General features: G+C 42.7%; 5 protein-coding genes across 7 annotated transcripts; all 5 read left to right on the forward strand.

Moving 5' to 3' along the window:
* Window positions 1-11,583: 11,583 nt before the first annotated feature.
* RB195_023129 (uncharacterized protein) lies at window positions 11,584-12,146 on the forward strand (the record flags this gene model as incomplete). 2 transcript variants are annotated; one of them, XM_064210460.1, is made up of 2 exons in its annotated part: window positions 11,584-11,785; window positions 11,860-12,146. In XM_064210460.1, 2 exons carry the CDS (start codon window positions 11,584-11,586, stop codon window positions 12,144-12,146), a joined length of 489 nt encoding a protein of 162 aa, XP_064066340.1. The 2 variants fall into 2 exon arrangements, with proteins under 2 accessions (XP_064066340.1, XP_064066341.1); XM_064210459.1 differs by having other exon boundaries at window positions 11,584-11,874.
* Window positions 12,147-12,357: 211 nt separating this feature from the next.
* Window positions 12,358-13,215, forward strand: RB195_023130 (uncharacterized protein; the record flags this gene model as incomplete). Its single annotated transcript, XM_064210461.1, has 1 exon — window positions 12,358-13,215. One exon carries the CDS (start codon window positions 12,358-12,360, stop codon window positions 13,213-13,215), a length of 858 nt encoding a protein of 285 aa, XP_064066342.1.
* A 113-nt stretch (window positions 13,216-13,328) lies between these two features.
* RB195_023131 (uncharacterized protein) lies at window positions 13,329-13,892 on the forward strand (the record flags this gene model as incomplete). Its single annotated transcript, XM_064210462.1, has 1 exon — window positions 13,329-13,892. One exon carries the CDS (start codon window positions 13,329-13,331, stop codon window positions 13,890-13,892), a length of 564 nt encoding a protein of 187 aa, XP_064066343.1.
* Window positions 13,893-14,068: 176 nt separating this feature from the next.
* Window positions 14,069-15,138, forward strand: RB195_023132 (uncharacterized protein; the record flags this gene model as incomplete). 2 transcript variants are annotated; one of them, XM_064210464.1, is made up of 2 exons in its annotated part: window positions 14,069-14,366; window positions 14,525-15,138. In XM_064210464.1, the coding sequence occupies 2 exons, from the start codon at window positions 14,069-14,071 to the stop codon at window positions 15,136-15,138; spliced, it is 912 nt and encodes a 303-aa protein (XP_064066344.1). The 2 variants fall into 2 exon arrangements, with proteins under 2 accessions (XP_064066344.1, XP_064066345.1); XM_064210463.1 differs by lacking the exon at window positions 14,525-15,138 and having other exon boundaries at window positions 14,069-14,371.
* Window positions 14,635-15,138, forward strand: RB195_023133 (uncharacterized protein; the record flags this gene model as incomplete). Its single annotated transcript, XM_064210465.1, has 1 exon — window positions 14,635-15,138. One exon carries the CDS (start codon window positions 14,635-14,637, stop codon window positions 15,136-15,138), a length of 504 nt encoding a protein of 167 aa, XP_064066346.1.
* Window positions 15,139-19,015: the final 3,877 nt, after the last annotated feature.

Genomic DNA, 19,015 nt, shown 5'->3' on the forward strand with positions numbered 1-19,015 from the left:
AATTACGGGGGATTTTAATGGTTGTCAATAACAGTGATCAGGCTCACTGGTCCTGAATTCCACCATTCTATGAGAACAACATTGCCAACGTGGAAGGAGGGGTCGAACAAGGTGACACAATCTCACCAAAAAATATTTACTACTCTCGAAAACGCAACGGGAATGCTTGTTCGTTCTTATAACATCTAGCATCAGCCTAGCGAAAAGAATGCTGAACGAATTCGACGAAAAACGTGGATCCATCGGTCTTCAGCTAAATCTAAAAAAAAACCGATGTTCATGCGTAATGGATGGGTCTCGGATCCTCCCATTTATGCTTAACGGAACGAACATATACAAATGCACCAACTACGTTTATCTGGGTCAGGAAATGAACATTATGAACGACCTGATCCCCGAGCTGGGCAAGAGGGGACGAACGGCTTGGGGAGCGTATAAGAGCATCGAGGATGTAATGAAGAATACCAAGAACACTCGGGTCCCTGGTCACTTCTTTAACACCACATCACTTCCCGCTTTGACCTGTGCTTCAGAAACTTGAGCACTTCGCAAGCAGGAAGAAAATGCGGTGGGCGTCGTTGAACGCGTACTCGAAAGAATGATGCCATGAGTATCCCGCTTCACATAAGTGAGGGATGGGGTTCGAAGTCCTGCCCTACGTCAGCGATCGAGGATCAGAGATGCCGCCGCCTTTGCCAAGCACAGCAAAATAACGTAGGCCGGACATGCGATGCGCCTGAACAACAACCGTTGGACCGGAGCCGTGAGCGACTGTGTTCCACGCGATATTATGCGCACTACAGGAAGACCGCCGACCCGATTGTCACATTGATCTCTTCACAAAGTCTTTCAAAGGAAATTTTGATTTTAAATTTTTCCTCGTCGTGTCTCACGCAAACTGAGGGAAACTGGCTCAACGGAATGCTTGTCGTCGACCCCCATCACGAACGAAGTCAAACTGCGAGTCTACTCAGCCGCAATTCATTCCATCATGATGCATAGATAGGAGACTTGGGTAGCACCGTCTACGATGATAGAGAAGCTTGGCTGCGCGGAAAGGAAGCTACTTAGACGGCTACTTGGCCTGGAGTACGCCACAATGAATATCTTTACGCGGAATCCGATTTGGAGTGTCAGCGGATGACAGGTGAAATTATCAACATTTTGTACCGCCATCGGAAATGGCTACAGAAAGTCGTCTTCGCTTCTTTGATCACATACTGAAGAGAAAGCAGATCGCCTTGTTCGACGAGTTTTGAGGAGTTTGTCGGAGTCGGGCTAGAAGAGGCCATCTGGCCGAAAACGGTAGTTCTGGACTGAGGTGGTGAAAGAGGACTTGTAAACACTCGATGTGGACAGGCAGTTCAGGCGAGACGTAAGGTTCTGCAGGAAATGGAAGACCAATTAATGGATTGATTTTGTGCAAGCACTCGCGCAAGATCGAGATGGTTGGGCAGAGGTATGTTCAGTAACCACATATACACCCCGACGAAGATATGGGCAATCGCGCCAGGCGATAATATCAGCCCGCCGATTAGGTCAAGTGAGTCATTGATTAGTTTAATTTATTAAGTCATTTGGACAACTCTCACCATTTTCCTTTTCATATCTCCTTGTAAGTAACTGCGTAATTCTCTGCGTCTCCATGGCTGGAGAGCATCTTAAAAGATTATATGTGTCTTCGTGAACGGTTGGTGCGTGGTTTCGTCGGGGTGTATTTGAGTTCCCTCGGATATATCCACCGGATATGTAATGTCTCGGAGGCATTCGCGAAAAGGTTTATGGAAACCCTTTCACCGTTCTTCATCGTGAACGACGTACCAACATTCTCCACGGCCTACGGGCCGCGTGCATTCGTGGTCGGCATCGTCGAATTCCACACTTAGATTCGATATTCAACCTGATGTTGTGACGACAGAACAGCGTAAGAAGCTATGAAGCGAAATGGTTAAATTACTAGGATTCAAAGAACAGATGATCATTGAGGGTTCGAAGGCCGGACGCAAATTACACTTTACATTACACTATTACTGTAACCTATATTTATCATGAGGCGCAGAGAAGTTTGTTTCTATGCTTATTACAGACAAAAAACACTTTGATAGGAATTACCTGCAAGAACATGCAACAACAATCTCAAAGGTAGTTCTCGTTTCTGTATTGAAAAGACTTAAAAAAGAAATAGAATGCGGAGATTTAGTAGGGTTGAAACGACATGAAACACGTACGCAATTGCGACGGTACCAACTCGGTTTCAACTGCTGACTCCGCCGTTACGCAAATGCACCGCAACTGCACTCGTGATTCATGCTGTTTTGACCCGACTATATTTTAAAGGAAATCACGCACTTGGAACATTGAGAGATATCCATTATATCAAACTGTGAGGAAAGGAGCTGGACTAATAATGCAAACGACTAAAAATATATGTAATGACCGTTTTGCTGCAATAAGAGTGAATATGATCACAGAAGTGTGTGGAAAGGAGCCGCACAAATGAAAACTAGTAACAATAGACGTGGAACCATTTTTTTTAGCCAGACAAAAATCACAATTTCTTTAACATAGTCGGGCCATAAGGACCTGAATCTCCGTGAAGTCGCATACGTGCCTGCGCTCGAAGTTGCGCGGCTGAGCTGACGGTTGTGAGCGACTCAGACTACAGGGATGAGTGAAGCTAACGAGTCCCAGCTCGGTCACAACCGCTAACTTCAATGCGCCGCCTAGAGCACCGCAGCCTAAACAGTTTCACCGGGCTTCAGCTCGTTTTGACTCAACCGCAACAGTTCTGTTTCTCACCCACTTTCAAGAAGAGAGACAAAACATCCGCGGCAGTAAATTGACGATACTTCCCGTAGACAAAAATTGATTATTCCAGAAAAATTCAAAAAGTCAAGCTAAAATGCTGCGAAATGAGAGGATTTTTCAAGAACATATAGACAGAGGGATCAAATGAACAGGATTTCGGGTGGTACGAATTTCAGGTGGAGTATTCGTATACGGGATCGTAGATTGATGGAGAGAAAGGTGATTTCGTCCATTTCTTCCTAACTGCCCTAAAAAAACGGCCCAGACGACACGGTTTCAAGCGGTTCGGTGCGCTGTTTTTTACAATGAGTTCGGTTGGAGCGCGCCAGCCTTGTGCCTGCGCCGCATCTTCCGCATCATTTGTTACAGCAATTAGGAAGAAATGGACGGAATCACTCCCTTCTCCATAGTCTACTATCCCATATAAAAATTCTCCACCTGAAATCCGTACCACCTCAAATTCGTGGGGTGATGCCTTTAAGGTGTTTCACGTACTCTTACGTTAAAACAAATGAGGAGAATATTACAATATACCTTAATCCAAGAAAGAAAGGAAGTATTATCTTCGAATTTCAAACCGAGTAAGGGATGAAATTGGAGCTTAGGCTTTTTGATCCTTATCATACAGCTAACAACGATAATTTCAGGTAACTGAATAATTAACATCTTTTACTTTTCATCTGTCAAGTTCTCTTCTCCTTGCTCCATTTGCTCTCGCATTGTTTTCCTTATTTAATGTGTAGTTTCATTCCTCTTTGTTTCCTTGATTTTGTTTTTGCCTCTCACCCTTTCTTCTTAACATTACTCCTTTTTTCATTCCGTCTTTACTTCCTAACATGTAATTGTGTTGCTTACCTTGCTCCTAGTTAAGGAATGCGTACTGCATGATAATCGGCAATTATATCACGCTCATATATGACAAGAACATCGAAGCTAAAGGAACACAATTCGCATAGAAAAAATAGTGGAGATTTCTCAAATGAAAGTAAAGACTCTTTCCTAGTATCTCTTTCTAATTGGAGAAAGTACTCATTTGTGTTACCGAACTTTACCACTTCCCAACCTCAAACCTCTACTCGAAAAAAGTTAGAATCAAATCAAAGCTACTGAGGCACTTTGGCTCTGGTGATGCTATTATATAACGCAAAATAATGTCGTTTCTTCTCCTGTTACTAAAGCTAAAACAGTAGCAAAGTTAAAAGCACGTGTCCAGGTACTGTGTCAAAATTTGATACTGTGGGAATCAAATGAAAACGGCAATGAACTTAATTATGTTGAAACAAGTCCGACTGTAAAAATAATAAATACTATAGGATGAAAAGAAAACTAATCAAGTAAAACAGGGATGTAATAGACGAGAAAGAGAATGAAAACTCACAAATGGAACAACGAGAAGAAAACTGGACAGAGGAAAAGTAAAAGATGTTACTTGAAATTATCGTCGTTAGCTGCATGATAAGGACCAAAAAGCCTAAGCTCCAATTTCATCCCTTACTCGGTTTGAAATTCGAAGATAATACTTCCTTTCTTTCTTGGATTAAGGTTCATTGTGTTATTCTCCCCGTCTGTTTTAAAGTAAGAGTGCGCAAAACACCGTAAGGCACTCATTTCCTACGTTCCTCTAAGCTTACCCCTCTGAAACAACAGAAGAAGTAGTTACTCGGTGTACCATTTTGAATTTCGCGGCGCGTTAGCATTGGTCCAAAGGAAAAGCCTCTCGCAGCAGGGTGTAAGTTTAGATACGAGTAGTGGAAGCATAAATATACGTTGCCGAATTTCAGAAAAGAGGGCTCCCCTATATGAACTGCTTCTAACTCTGAAACAAGGCTAGAAACTCACAACTCATGATCAAGTGGATCAGCTGCACGTCGTTGCTTGTAAACGGGCACCCACAATATCGAAAAAAAGATGACGGTCGTTTCGTAGAGTTGTCCCTGTGGACAACGACCGTCATCTTTGAAGCACAGCAGGCAGTCAATGTGGACGTGTGCATTGATTGTTGTCGAATAGTCATTCAAATACGTTTATAAGAGTCGTGATCGTGCCTGACTTCACATCCATAGTACTGACTCCTAATCTACGTGTACGTACGCGCCAGAGGCAAGGGATAGCATCAAATATATAGCTTCAAAATGTCAAACGAAAGCGACGTCACTGAATGCTCGTAAGTTCATATACGCAGATTCGAAACTATCACTTTTGAAGAAAGTGCGTACCAACAGTCTTCAAACTGGAAAAACTTGTTTGAACTCTTTGACTTCATTTTGGGTAAGAACGAGGAATGTCCTAATCTACTTCAGAATCAAGACCCACTACCAACAGGGACGGCGGACTCCCACGAATCACAGTCCACAAAACTGCTAAAGCACTTCTACCTTGTCAGCAAAGAGCTCTCACAGATGGATATAATGGAAAATCATACAGCAACACATTGGTCGCATGCAAGGTAAGCCCACAAGAAGATGAGCGGTTTCCTCTCCGATTTCCTTCTCTTTGGAGAACGATCTGAGTATTTCGAAGATTTGCCAACTGTTGGAGGTATCCTCAACCCACGACATCCGGCTGCTGTGGCTACCGAAAGAAAAGCTGGAGAAATCCCTTCTTGTTCTCCTAGCCAGAGCTGAACACTGATGTCGCCCGGCCTCGAAGGATTTTGGAAAATTGGGCAGAAGCTTAACGGAAGATTTTCTGCGTAACAAACTTTCGCCAGCAGTTGCCAAATCAAAAACATTTCAAGAGATAATTGAACGCATTGCACCCCTTAGCAACCTCGTCTACCTCGTCTACGACGGCCACAGAATAGAGCCTTGATGCGTTCTTCTTAGCCCCGAGCAGTAATTGGTGGTCGATAAAGTGATGGGCATTACCGAGCATCATGGAGGCCAGAGTCAAATCATCAATGGCCTAGGTAGCGGTGACAACATTTCTATGTAAATGACTATATATTATCTCGTAATCGCTAGGTTCATACATACGACAGTTGAAGCCGGTGTTCCGGCCCTATTCACTCCAGGGTGATTGGCAAAGCAACCCCTTGCGGATAATGTAGTTGGGGGCACTCGGATGCGCTCTTATTTCTCGACGCTCTAACTTACTTGTTCAGTTAGCAACATTAGCTTAAGAAATCAATCGGGACCCTAAGACTAATCCTTAGGCCTTAGGGTCCCGATTGATTTCATTATTTATTTCGAAAAATATGGGCGCCACTGAGTGCCCCCCCCCCCAACTACATTTAACCCACTCCTTCATCTAAGCTGCCCAGTTACTATGAGAAGAACGAAAATGAACAAAAAAAGATAAAACAGTGGAGGTGTTGGAAGACGCAATATAATATTGCAAAAGCAATGTCTTGAAGGACTCATCTATCAACAGAGCGATGATATGCATGTTAGAGCGTGCTTCTCACTGCTTGCGAAAATCCGCAAAATTAAACAGCTAATATCTCCGTTCAGAAATAAGAAACGGCCTGGCAGTGAAGGGTGAGTGTCTGAAAAGAGCAACGGTAAAGAGGGTCCTGTCGGATTCTCCGCGATTGCTTCCGCGACATTACGTGCCCAGTGGATATGCCGGGGAAGACGTAAACATGCCTTGACGAAGCGCCACAGTTGTCCGTGGAGACGCGGACAACCGTCTTAGATACTTTTCTAACCAAAGAGACGCAGAGGACTACGCAGTTACAAGGAATGAAAGGAGGATGGCGAGAGTTGTCGAAACTACGGAATCAATTAGAAACAATGCACTTGATAATGCATGACATTTTGTGTGGTGGTCTATCAAGGGAGAGGAGCGAATTTTTTTTTATACATGTTACCTTAAGTATAGAAATCTTATCCAATGAACTCTTTCCTGCAAGAGATGGGAGATGAAGAAGGTCACTCTCTTAAGCACCTATTTACCATCCACAGGAACAGCTTTCTGTCCTTTTCTTCCGCTCCTATTCCTTCATCTATTTCATGAGTACCGACATTATTCGAAAGTTTCGCATGAAAAAAATAAGGCTAGAAAAAAGTGTGGGAGTAACAGGATGTCAATCCTCCTGTAACGTGGTTCCCGTTACTTTTGAAAGCAGGAACGTCTGTTTTCAATGAAAATCTTCACGTACGTGATTTGAAGTTATTAGGTGGCTCCTTCTCTCATTTTTCATGTAAGAATTTCTCTTGTTTCTGGTACGGTTGCAAAATTGAGTTCGCTTCACACCAGTAAATTTCCCCACAAAATTTTCATCAGTAAACCCCAGTGTATATGTCGTCTCTGCAGAACAGTTTAATAGCTCGTGAATTACACCCTACCCGGTGATGCAGCGTCTAATCGGCGATAGGTAGACAGAGCCAGCTATTTAAAAAGCAATGATGGTGGATCCGTAGGACACATTCGCCAATTTCTCTGCCGAGGAATGATCGGGGAATGCTCGAAAATCCGACAGGACCCCTTTACTGGCACCCGTCTGAAAATACAACAGAACATAAGAAATTAAACGGTACTTAACACATTCAATACTGCTTCGTTTCCGCTGAGCTTGGCATGAGAAATTGATTGTTTTCAGTTTTGAGCCTATAACTTTGTTCTAAAAGAAGCTGACAAAAAAAAAAACCGACAGTGTGCGGAGATAGGGAAGGAAATTTGCCACATTACTTTATCAAACATGTCTTTTCACTTTGTCCACTAAGGTGAAGTGAATGACCTGAACGAGAGACAGAAAACGTCGAGATTCACGTCTTTTCTGCTAATTCGACACTAACAGGTAAGTGCTGCATGCCAAAAACAAAATCTCAGTTCACGCTCTATCAGAAAATATATGACATGTTGGAGAAATTCTTTTCTTATTGTGGAGAGTTCAGTCATTTACAATTCCCAAACTGCTTACGTTCCGCAAAGGCCAAAACTAAATAAATCTCAAGGGCAATCATTTTGTTTTAGCACCTACCAATCTTACATTTCCCAATGTGCAGCTTACATTACTCCGCCACGTGCGCGCAGTAGTGAGGTCAGGATTCAGGCTCCGGGCACCAACGTGAGGAACATAGTATACACCGCGTTAAAGCCCAAACAATTTTCTCTTATTCCTGTTCTTAGGTTTGTTGCCTGTATGGCACTCATTTCACCTGTATCGTTATGCGTAAGCTTATTTTGACTTTATGGTCATTATTCTTTATGTGACATTATACGGTTCTGCACCTTACCCGTACTTCTGTTGGTGAATCTTTCTTTAAATCGAATTTGTTTTATTTTTTGTTTTCTTATATTGTTTGTGTTTATATTGTTAATTGTTTTTTATATTTTTTTAAAGCTCAATCTCTTTGAGTACTTAGAAGTTCTTCTCTGTTATTAGCCGTAACGAAGCGTGGTGCTCGCTCTGGTTTCACATAAGATAATTGTCAGCGAAAAGTCCAACAAACTACTACCGTATACCATTTTTAACACGGGTAAAAGGTAATTTAGGCTACCAAACTGTTGAGAAATGAAGCCGTATGCAATTTTAGTTGTACAGAGTGGTGTTCTGCTGAGTTGTGAGCAAAAACAGAATCGACTACAAAGAAGAAACCCCACATTATGTGAAACGTGAGCACTTTGCCTTCGCCTCAACACTTTTAAAATCTAAACGTTGCAACGTCCCACTAAAACTACTTGACACCAAATTGAATATTGAAATCCCATCACATTTCAACCATATAACTAATCAATAGAAGTTCTTTCCACTAAAAACAACGAAATGAAAGTAACGAAACGAAATGAATGCTTCGGCAATAAAGGTGCTGCAATGCAGCAGACTCTTCGGAAACAATTTAAACAGAGTAGAATTAAAGGAATGCATGACTTGCATTGGTTGAGATTTTAGCTCAAATCCGCTTCGGTTAATTTCTCAAATCGAATCAAAAGATGGAAAAGACAAAAAAAGAAAATTAGATAGCAGATAATTTGTAAACGGAAAGCTGCTATTGATTTGCTACTATGATAAGTTCATTAGCAAAGAATCGGTCACCACAATGGTGTTTTCGTGTAACGTCCAGAACTGTTATTAAACTCTCCAACTAAATATTTCTAAAGTATTCGCATCGCAACCGAATTTCCTATTCAAATCTATTGTGTGTGCATAGGTAGAAATGAATAGCTTCACACGACATCCACACGGTAAAATCCCAAAAAGCAGCCCCAAAGGAGAATGAAGCAAGAAAATAAATCGGAACTGCAAACACAAGCAGTTAAACCTTATTGTTCAATCACGTGATCCAGTGATTAATCAGTCAGTGCCTTTAATATGAACAAAATAGCTGTCGGGAACGAAACAGCTGGCATTTTCCGACAGCCGGCGTTCAGTTTCTGTCACTGAAGCAGTAAACAAAGCTTTTCGCACAAAACCTCAAAATGTCTTGCAGAAATATTCGACGAATACAAAATCATTCTTCTCGTATCTAGTCTCCCACCCGGCTGTGGGAGGTTTCGCCCTTTGGACCAATACCAACGCGCCGCGAAATTCGAAATGGTACAGGGGGCACTACTTCCTCCGTTGTTCCAAACGAATAAGATCAGGGAAAGCTAGAAGATGAGTGCTATACGGTGCTTCACGAACTCTTACTGTAGATGAAACGAGGAGAATTCTACAACAAACCGTAGAAGGAAGAAAGCGAGCATGATCTTCGAGTTTAACAGCAAGCAAGGAATGAACTAGAATTTGGTTTTTTTAATCCTTATGTTGTAGTTGTCAGTGATTACTTAAAGGCAGCACCCTCCTCTCCATTGTCTCCCATCCCGTATACGAATACTCCACCTGAAATCTGCACCACCTCAGATTCCTCAGATTGGGGTGATGCCTTTAAGGATTACATGAGTCCTTATAACTTCTCTTCTTTCTCTCCAGTTTTCTTCTCGTTGTTTCATCAGTTCCTGCAATCCCGCTTTTCTTGTTTAATCTGTATTTTTTATTTCCTTTTTCGCCTTTTTGATCATCTCTGTTCTATTTGTGTTATTTCTCCCTCCAATTTGCTTTCTACTGCTTCTCAGTCTTACTGTTCTGTTTAGTTCCCTTTTTTTGCTTGTTACCACTGTTCTGTCTTGTTACTGTTTATTCAAAGATGTAGTTTTGTATCTTTTCATTGGTTTTATGTGTGTAGTTGGGAAAAATACCGTCCTAAAAACGACCCCGTCATCTCAGTCTTTATAGTATGGCCGTTCACAAACCAAAATTAGTTATAATAAACAGAATTAAAGAAACACACTGTACTTATAAATAAGTCGAAATAACATAATATAGTAAATAATTATAAATAGTACTATAACGGATACTAATACAATGTGTTGCAAGTGAAATAACAATGCATATAATATAGACGCCACTGATAGCATACTGCAAGGATTAGAAGTGTGTCAGTACATATGTACACATAAATGTTGAACAGATGAGGAAGCTTTCAACGTGTATTCGACTTCTTCTTTTGACAGTGATAACACACGGTCAGGAGATTGATCCTCACCGGAATCATCACTTCTGCAAAAACAGCTGAGAACGACAGATTACATTTTCAAACCATTTCCACAATATTTCCTACCACTAGCACGCAATTTTACTCATCGGCAAGGAAAACGAAAGATTGGAAGTTCGATCCTCACCGGAACTTCTCTATTTTTGCAAAGTGGAGATAACAACTAATATCTACGCAGAACGTATTCTAAAAGCATTTTCTCACTTTTTTCTACATCCTGCACACAATTTTACTCATTGGCAGTGATTACAGACGATGAATAGTACGATACCAGGCGAGATCTTGATTTTTACAAAACCAGAAAAACATGGGATGAGAAAACTGAGAAGAAACTTTCAGTGGCAATTTTTCTGTAATTGTATTAAGAGCATTGTTCACCGCACATAGGTGTTATTTAGGTGTCATTTTAGCGACCAGCCCAGACCCTGATTGGAAATTACTGCTGGACTGGTCAGATTTTGTTAGACGTAAACACGAATAACGGACTGAAAAAGAAACGGAGAAGGATAAGTGTGTCGGCTTTTGGAAAAAAAGAGCTACGCTATAAAGCTGTTGAAATACCTTCGTTGGAGATCCTTTCTTTATTTGAAAGCTAGTTGGGAAAAAGTTGAGAAATTTAACAATTTTCTCAACAAACTTTTGAGGGAGTTAAAACCACATGGAAGAAAGTGAAAATGGATTCTGAAAATTCCTTCCATACAACAAACTTCAAACCGAGTTCATTTCCATAAAAAATGAGCTAAGTTACTAGACTTTGTTCGAAGTCACTGTGATTTTGACGCACAGCCAAAAATCTGAAATTTCGCACCTTCTCCCGTTGGGAGGTTACGGTAGCGCGGTTGAAAAATCCCGTGCCATATTTTGATAGAGCATCAGGGATAACGCTTTATTGCAAATTTTGATCTCTGTAGGTGTTCTAGATCTCTCGAAAGCTGGTTGACTAACACACGAAAAACAACTGGATTTCAAGACTTTTTAGTACCTTTTATCTTTTAAAATCCTTTTACTTTTCTCCTGTTGTAGGATGGGAATTTCGCCGTGTTATTCGCGTGGAGTAAACCCGTATTGGATACGCTGCATTCTTGTATGACCAACATTGTACAACACGGACGACGATTTTTGCCACAAGAACTACAACCCCAACTCCAAGCCTGGTCGAACCGCGGGTCAAGTTCAAAAACAGCTCTAGCTTTTTGCCTGGAAGAACTGCTGAGAAGACACCCACTCGGCCCAGGCAGTGAGGCCGGTCGATCTGCTGTCACTGCGGTCACGCCGTGCACTGAACAGCGACTTCAAAATGGATGCTGAAACTCTGCGTACCATCTTGGAAGCCCAAACCAAGGCACAGCAGCAAATGTTCACCGAGCTGATAAAGCGCAAGGAAAAGATGGCCTCCGCTTCACACCCAGCCGTCCCAACAGCACCCGTCGCCACGGCCGATTTCTCACGAATTCTCTATCGACACGCTTGCTTGATATCGTGTACGATCCGGAAAATGGGTGCACATTCGAGGTCTGGTACAACCGCTAGGAGGACGTCATCTCAAAGGACGGTGCTACGTTGGACGACGCAGCAAAAGCTCGACTAATCGTCTCCAAACTCGACGCCGTCACATATGCCCGTTTCACGAACCATATTCTCCCTAAAAGAGCATGCGATGTTCCCTTAACGGACACCGTGGCTGTTTTAAAGGAACGGTTTGCACATAATACGTCAGTATTCGCGAGACGGTACTCCTACCTCAAGAAACAGCGAAATGAGGAAATTCCCGGCGACTACACCGAATTGGTCAATCAGCCAATTCGGTGTAGTCGCGTTGCCATGGCTGCGTTCAACGACGTCATACCTGAGCAGACGTAATGCCTCGTATGGATATGTGGACTTGTCGCTCCGCAAGATGCCGATGTTCGTGCTCGGGTCCTTCGTAAGATGGAGGACAAGCTTCAAATCACGTTAAAGGAGCTTGCTGCTGAAGCTCAGCACTTTCTCGACATTCGTCAGAAAGCCGCACTCCTCGAACGATCAAATATACTGCACGTGAACGTCGTGGATTCGCAAAAAAGACGAAATCATGAGTCGCCGTCACCTTGTTTTCGGTGCGGAGCCAATCACTGGTCTAGAGAATGCACCTCTGAAGAAGAGATGCCACGACAGCAGACGCTCTGGACACAAGCGAGGATTATGCAAAAGTTCCCTGGAGAAGAAAAAGCGGAATTCGAAGCAGAAGCGGAAACCTGCCAACAACGTCACGCTCGCTCCGAGTCTTGCTGACGTCGCTGTAAACAGCATCAACTGTAGAGTACAAATTGATGGGAAGACAGCACGCATGCGCCTTGATACTGGAGCAGACGTAACATTGCTGAGCACTGCAGACTGGACCGCCATGGGTCGACCGAAGCTGCAATCACTCCCTCTGACACTGAAGTCTGCCAACAACGAACCGATCAACGCTCGGGGATGCTACGAATGCAACTTCATCATTGATGGTCATCGAAGATATGGTACTTGCCATGTAGCTGACACGCCGTCGTTGTTGAGCTTAGATTGGATCGCCCAACACGAGCCACAGTTTCGTCACCTGACAGAAGGCTCCATCTGCAACATTTCTTCAAGGACGCTCATCACCTTGAAGTCTTCTCTCGCAACGCACCTGAAGAAGAAGTTTCCAGCAGTCTTCGCGCCTGGACTGGGATGTTGTACCAAGTCAAAGGCTAAACTCGCTCTGAAGCCTGACTCCAAGCCTGTCCTTCTGAAGGCTCACCCCCCCCCCCCCTCTGCTGCTGTGACGACGATTTCAACCGAAATCAATCAACTTGTGCCTATACACGTGCTCGAGCCCGTTGATAATTCAGCAAGGGCAGCACCCATTGTCGTTGTTCAGAAGAAAAAAATGGATCGATCCGCCTCTGCCCATACTCAACCGGACTGAACGATGCACTGGAACAAAACCAGCATCCGCTTCCACGCTCAAAGGACACCTTCACGAAACTCAACGGAGGACGCTACTTTTCACAGCTCGACTTAGCCGAAGCGTATCTCCAAATGGAAGTGGACCACGTCTCAAAGCAGCTGCTCACTATCAACACGCACCAAGGACTGTATTGCTTCAACCGACTACCATATGGAGTGAAACCAGCTCCTGGTATATTCCAACAATGTATGGATACTCTTATCACTGGAATAGATGGAACCGCCGCCTATCTCGACGACATGTTGGTTAGTGGCAGGACCATCGGCGAACACAGTGCTCGACTAGAGGCGGTATTAAGACGGATTCGAGACTACGGACTCCGCGTTCGACTCGACAAATGTGCTTTTCTGCAAACGGAGATCACCTACCTTGGGTTCGTCATCAACGCACAAGGACGATCCAGAAAAGATCAAAGCTATTCAGAAGATGCCCGCGCCGAAGGATGTCAGTCAACTTCGCTCTTTTCTGGGACTCATCAATTTCTACGGAAACTTCGTCAAGGATCTCCACAATCTACCGCTCCTTTGGACACTTACAAAAAAGGATGTTGTCTACACATGAACGCCGGAGTGCCAGTCTTCCTTCGACAAGATGAAGGCAATCCTAAGCTCGGATCTCCTGTTGACCCACTTTGACCCGAGTCTCCCGATCATCGTTGCCGCTGATGCTTCAAACTACGGGATGGAAATAACTCTCACTTCGCTTCGCAGATGGATGCGAGAAAGTCATTTATCGCGCAAGTTGTTGCCTGACACAACCACAGAAGAACTACAGGCAGATTGAAACGGAAACACTCGCTCTTATTTTCGCCATGCAGAAGTTCCATCGTTTCAAGGATTTCGGCCAAGTGGACGCTCTTTCACGTTTCGTCTCGTCACAATCATCGTTGCCGGAGGACTACGTGATCGCATCAATAGATGCTGATGTCATTTCCGAGTTCTCAGGGAACTGGCGTCATCTTTCAGTATCCACCGAATCCATTCGGACTGCTACGCAAGCCGATCGTCTTATCCAGCTTGTGATCGACTGTACGAAATCCGAAAATTGGCCCGAAGTCAACCGCCATTCTTCTCTGGCACTACTAAAACTGCAGAAATACCATGGCGACAGTTGAGGAATGTCTGCTAATTGCATCCCGCATAGTGATTCCAAAATCATTTCGACATCGTGTTCTTTCAGCTCACCCAGATCGAACAAGGATGAAAATGCTTGCAAGAAGCTTCGTCTACAGGCCTACGATGGATTCCTATATCAAAAAACTAGTCAGGAATTGCCCAAGATGCATCCGTGGCAAAGGATCCGATCAAAGCCAAACTACCGCCATGGCCGAAACCACACCCGCCGTGGACTCGAGTCCATGCTGATTTCGCTGAATCGATGGAAGGACGATACTATCTACTTATCATAGAAGCCTACTCCAAATGGCCGGAAATCGTCCAGATGCCATCGATCTCCTCAACGGCTACTATCCAAACGATGAAGTGCATCTTTGCCAATTTCGGAAATCCAGAGACGCTCGTCACGGACAACGGAACGCAGTTCACGTCGTCTCAGTTCACTTCATTATGTCGTTCCCGAGGAATCTTGCACATTCGCACGCCCCTGTCCCATCCACAAAGCAACGGACAAGCAGAACGTTTTGTGGACACCTTCAAAAGAGGATTTGCTAAGCTGAATGAGGAGGAACCAACAGTGGGCGCACTACAGACGTTTCTGATGTTATATCGCTCCACTCCCTGCTCGTCTACACCTGACCAACGTTCACCTGCCGAAGCCTTCCTGGGACGCCGACTGCGAACGGAACTCGATCTAATGTTACCTTCTAGAGATGTTACAAACAGTAAACGAGATCTCAAAATAGATCTCAATCGCCGAAATTGAGCACGATGCCGCAGCTTTGAGATCAATGACGCGATTTTTGCCAAGGATTATTGAGGACAGAAACCTTCTTGGACTCCCGGTTTCATCACACGCTGTGTTGGAAACACAACCTACACTGTTCGCTGTGCAAACAAGGTATGGACTCGGCACGTAAACCAGGTGCGATCCATGATTGGTACAACTGCGACTAACACTTTCTTGGATGTGTTCGACCTACCACTACTCGATTCCGCGAGCAGGGACGATGATGCAATGCCGACTGCTGGCTCGTCTCAACGACGGCAACGCCTGTTTTTCGTGTAGAGTAAGCCCGCATTGGATACCTTGCAATCTTATGACCGTATGACCACCCTGTTGCTTCTATGTGGACATTTCTCTTCTCCGTATCCGCCTTCAGTAAAGCAACTCGTCTTCGGCTGTAACGACATCCACAACATCTGCAACAGTATTCTTGCATGAAATTTACTTCGAGTATCGTCATTTAGAAACTCGTGGAAATTACTTTGTACTAATTTAATCGCTAATACCAACTGCAGATGTCTTCTTTCAATCAGTAAAAGCATCGAAAGTGCTTTTTTGGGTGATAATAAGGAAAGTCGTCGCTGCTGGAAGGAAAACGCTAAAGATAAAAATCACACAACTGTGTGGGATTGATCCCTGAGCGCCGTAATAAAAACACGGATACATAGCCTTGCGCCATCCACTAGAAATATTTGAGCGCATTCGTGGGCCTTTTAACAGAGTACGTAATATATTTAATTGGTTGTAATCAAGGAGTTTTGAAGCAATCTTCAAGCTTTGAAAGAAATGAAGTTCCTCTCTTACGGTCTCTTAGAACTCAATACAAAACTACCTATGATTAATTCCATTCCTTTTATTTAAAATAATAATAAAGAAATTTGTAGTGCATAGATTTGACGTTATCACAGCAAGTTAAGTTCTTAGGGGGATCAAAATTCTCATTTAATAACGTGCAATTGAAACATCTTGTCTTCTGTTTCATTACCCTCACAACTAGTTGACTGTGGATATCGGATATTCACTCCTTTAGATTTATCTCATGCTTAGTATTTCCAATTTCTTTGATGAAATATTAAAAAAAAAACTCACTTTAAACGAAACGCCGCAAGGCTTAGTTCAGAACTTTCTTACCTTCGTACTCATGGCCCCTCGCACCTATCCTATTCTCAATGTCCTTCATTTGTTTAGTATTTTCCCAAACTATTCACGTACCTGAAGGTGCGAAATTACACTTGCAAAATCTTTAAAAATACTTCAAGCCATCTATTTTTCCAAAATTTTGCACTCCTTAATATGCGTTTATTTAACATCGACTAGTCCCACCCTCTTTTCCTCCTTGCTCTCTTCATTTTTCCTCCTCTTCTGAAAACCCTTAAGACCCACCTCCTGCTACAACACCATTACTAAGACCCCTTTTGAGAAATTCTCAACGCACGCTTGATCCTGTACAAGACAAGAACATGGAAGCTGAAGGAACGCACTTTGCATAGGAGAAGTGGAATTCTCTCGAATGAAAATTAAAGTTTTTTTACCTCTTTTGCTTTGAAGAAAGAACCTTTTCTACAAGATATTTTGAATTATACTACTCCAGTATTGGAACCAGATAATGAAAAAAGTACTAAGAAATGGCAAAGCGGACCAAGAGAAAAGATATGTAGCGTTCTCAGCCTTTTGAAGCCCCATCTTGTAGAAATTCTCAACAGACTTTGCTTTTGGTGTTTCTGGATTCGTTTTCAGAGTTTTTTTTCCTTGGAAGGACAGTTTTGTGCTACTATTCAACCAATTTTGGGAACAGAAAGGGAAATCAAACTCTCCTCACATTCAAAGTTGAGCCATGCGCTTTTCAAATCAAGCAAACGAATTAGCTAGTTGCAGTCCACCACCTAGCCAACGACAGAAAAGATGTCCGTGCGTGGTTATAAGTGCACTACGAATGTTTGAGCTAAAAGACATTTCGATCTTTAATCATGGATATGATGTTCGTTCAAGATCTAGAGATCGTCTAGAATAAAGAGGCCACACAATCGTTCCGGAAGTAAGAACATGTGTTCTTTTCGTATGTAACAAAAACGAAGAACATATGAACATGTAACAAATATAATGACAAGAGATGCGATAATTCGGCATGCATGGCAAAGAAGAACCAGCGATCTTGGGTGGGACAAAGATAAAAAGTAAAGCTTGAGAAAGAAAAAAGACAACGCCTCCAAAAACAAATTCCAAATTTCCATTAACAGCATAGTGTATTAACCACAATAGTACAATTGATCAATCAGAAGTTCTGACGAGGGACTGAACGTAAGGCGAAAGCATATTCTGTATTTCTTACAAGGAAAACCTTGCCAAAATAGAGTCTGTCACGTATTCCAGACTATGATATATCCCAACATTTTCGCATTTATATAAGCTTTCATAGTAAATCCCTCCATAATATATATTTCGTAAAGTGAGAATACTACAATACGCTGGAAAACCGAGCGTTGCTAGATAAGACACTTATTTGAGATGTAGAAATGTTGATTTTGTTGTAACAGTTTCAGACGTGGCTGTTGTCCAGCACAACCATAATTACCAAAGAAACTAAACTCCGGTAAAAACTATCAACATCATTTCGTAACATTTGCACATGTTAATTTAGCCTGTTTTCAGAACCATAGGGTTTCACTACTTTTTTTACAGACTTCACGCATGTCTCGATCATTTGAAGTGACTACTAGCACAATTTGGACAACCTGAAATGAGGTAGATGTTAGCTTCATTTTTCACATACTGCTCTGCAATATCTAAACCCATCATAGCAAAGTAATATTCCGGGAAAATGTGGAATCAGTACCGGTACCATACTCTTATTGATGTGCCATGCTCCAGCTCGTATTTTTATACATAGCGCTGCTAATTGTGTTGGAATGCGCACTACATATAGTTGTTGCTAGCAGAAAAAAGTGCATTGATAAATGTGGGTGAATACAGTCTTCCGGCACAAATTAGTTCCGTGGCCTGCACCTTGTAGAAACACTTCTCTTCTGAGGAGTAGTTCTCAACAAAGCAGCCCACCTACTGTCGAGCAAATGAATTACTTTTATTCGCGTAAGCAAAAGTCACAGCAGATGCTGAATCTGAACGTCTTTGGATAAGACTATACCAACTCAGCAAGTGAAAAGACACGTCTTTTCAATTGTTGATGGGTTACAGTTTCATCAGATGGGCGAAACCAATATTATGAAATACCTACTTCTTTCCAAGAAGCCTTGGACAATAAAGAGGTCCCTTCGACTAAATAGAGTGCTGTTTCTTAAACTTCCACAGAGTCTAGTCCTTTCGAACAGCGGAGGACTTCGCTAACAACTACGCACATTTGATCACCTGAGCAAAATGTAGTTGAGGGGGCACTAAGTGGCGCTCTTATTTCTGGACGCTCTGTGTTACCTTTTTTTCTTAGTAACTTTAGGTTACATGTGATAGATCCTCTAATACAAATGCTTAACTATTGCCCTCGACTGATTTATTTATTTATAGTTTCTAAAAATAAAAAGGCAACACTGAGTGCCCCTCCCTCAACTACATTTTACCCGTCATCTTTACGTTCATTTTCAACTTACATTTTCTAGATTTGTTCAAGATGTAGGTTCTGAAAACTGCAAGCAGCTCCTTACGTCCAAGCAGAAAACATATCTGCGAAGAAGCAGATACGTTTTCGGCTCGGTCGTAAGAAGAAGGCTAAAACTAGAACAACAAGGATAAGCCAAGCAAACCCGAGACTAACATGAAAAGTTCCCGCCAATCTTTCTTGAGTACATACTACCAAAACAAAACTAAAACAAAACACCCACGTCAAAAGAGTATCCATCCGAATTTC

Source organism: Necator americanus, chromosome X (genome assembly GCF_031761385.1).
Source record: "Necator americanus strain Aroian chromosome X, whole genome shotgun sequence".
Classification (NCBI taxonomy): domain Eukaryota; kingdom Metazoa; phylum Nematoda; class Chromadorea; order Rhabditida; family Ancylostomatidae; genus Necator; species Necator americanus.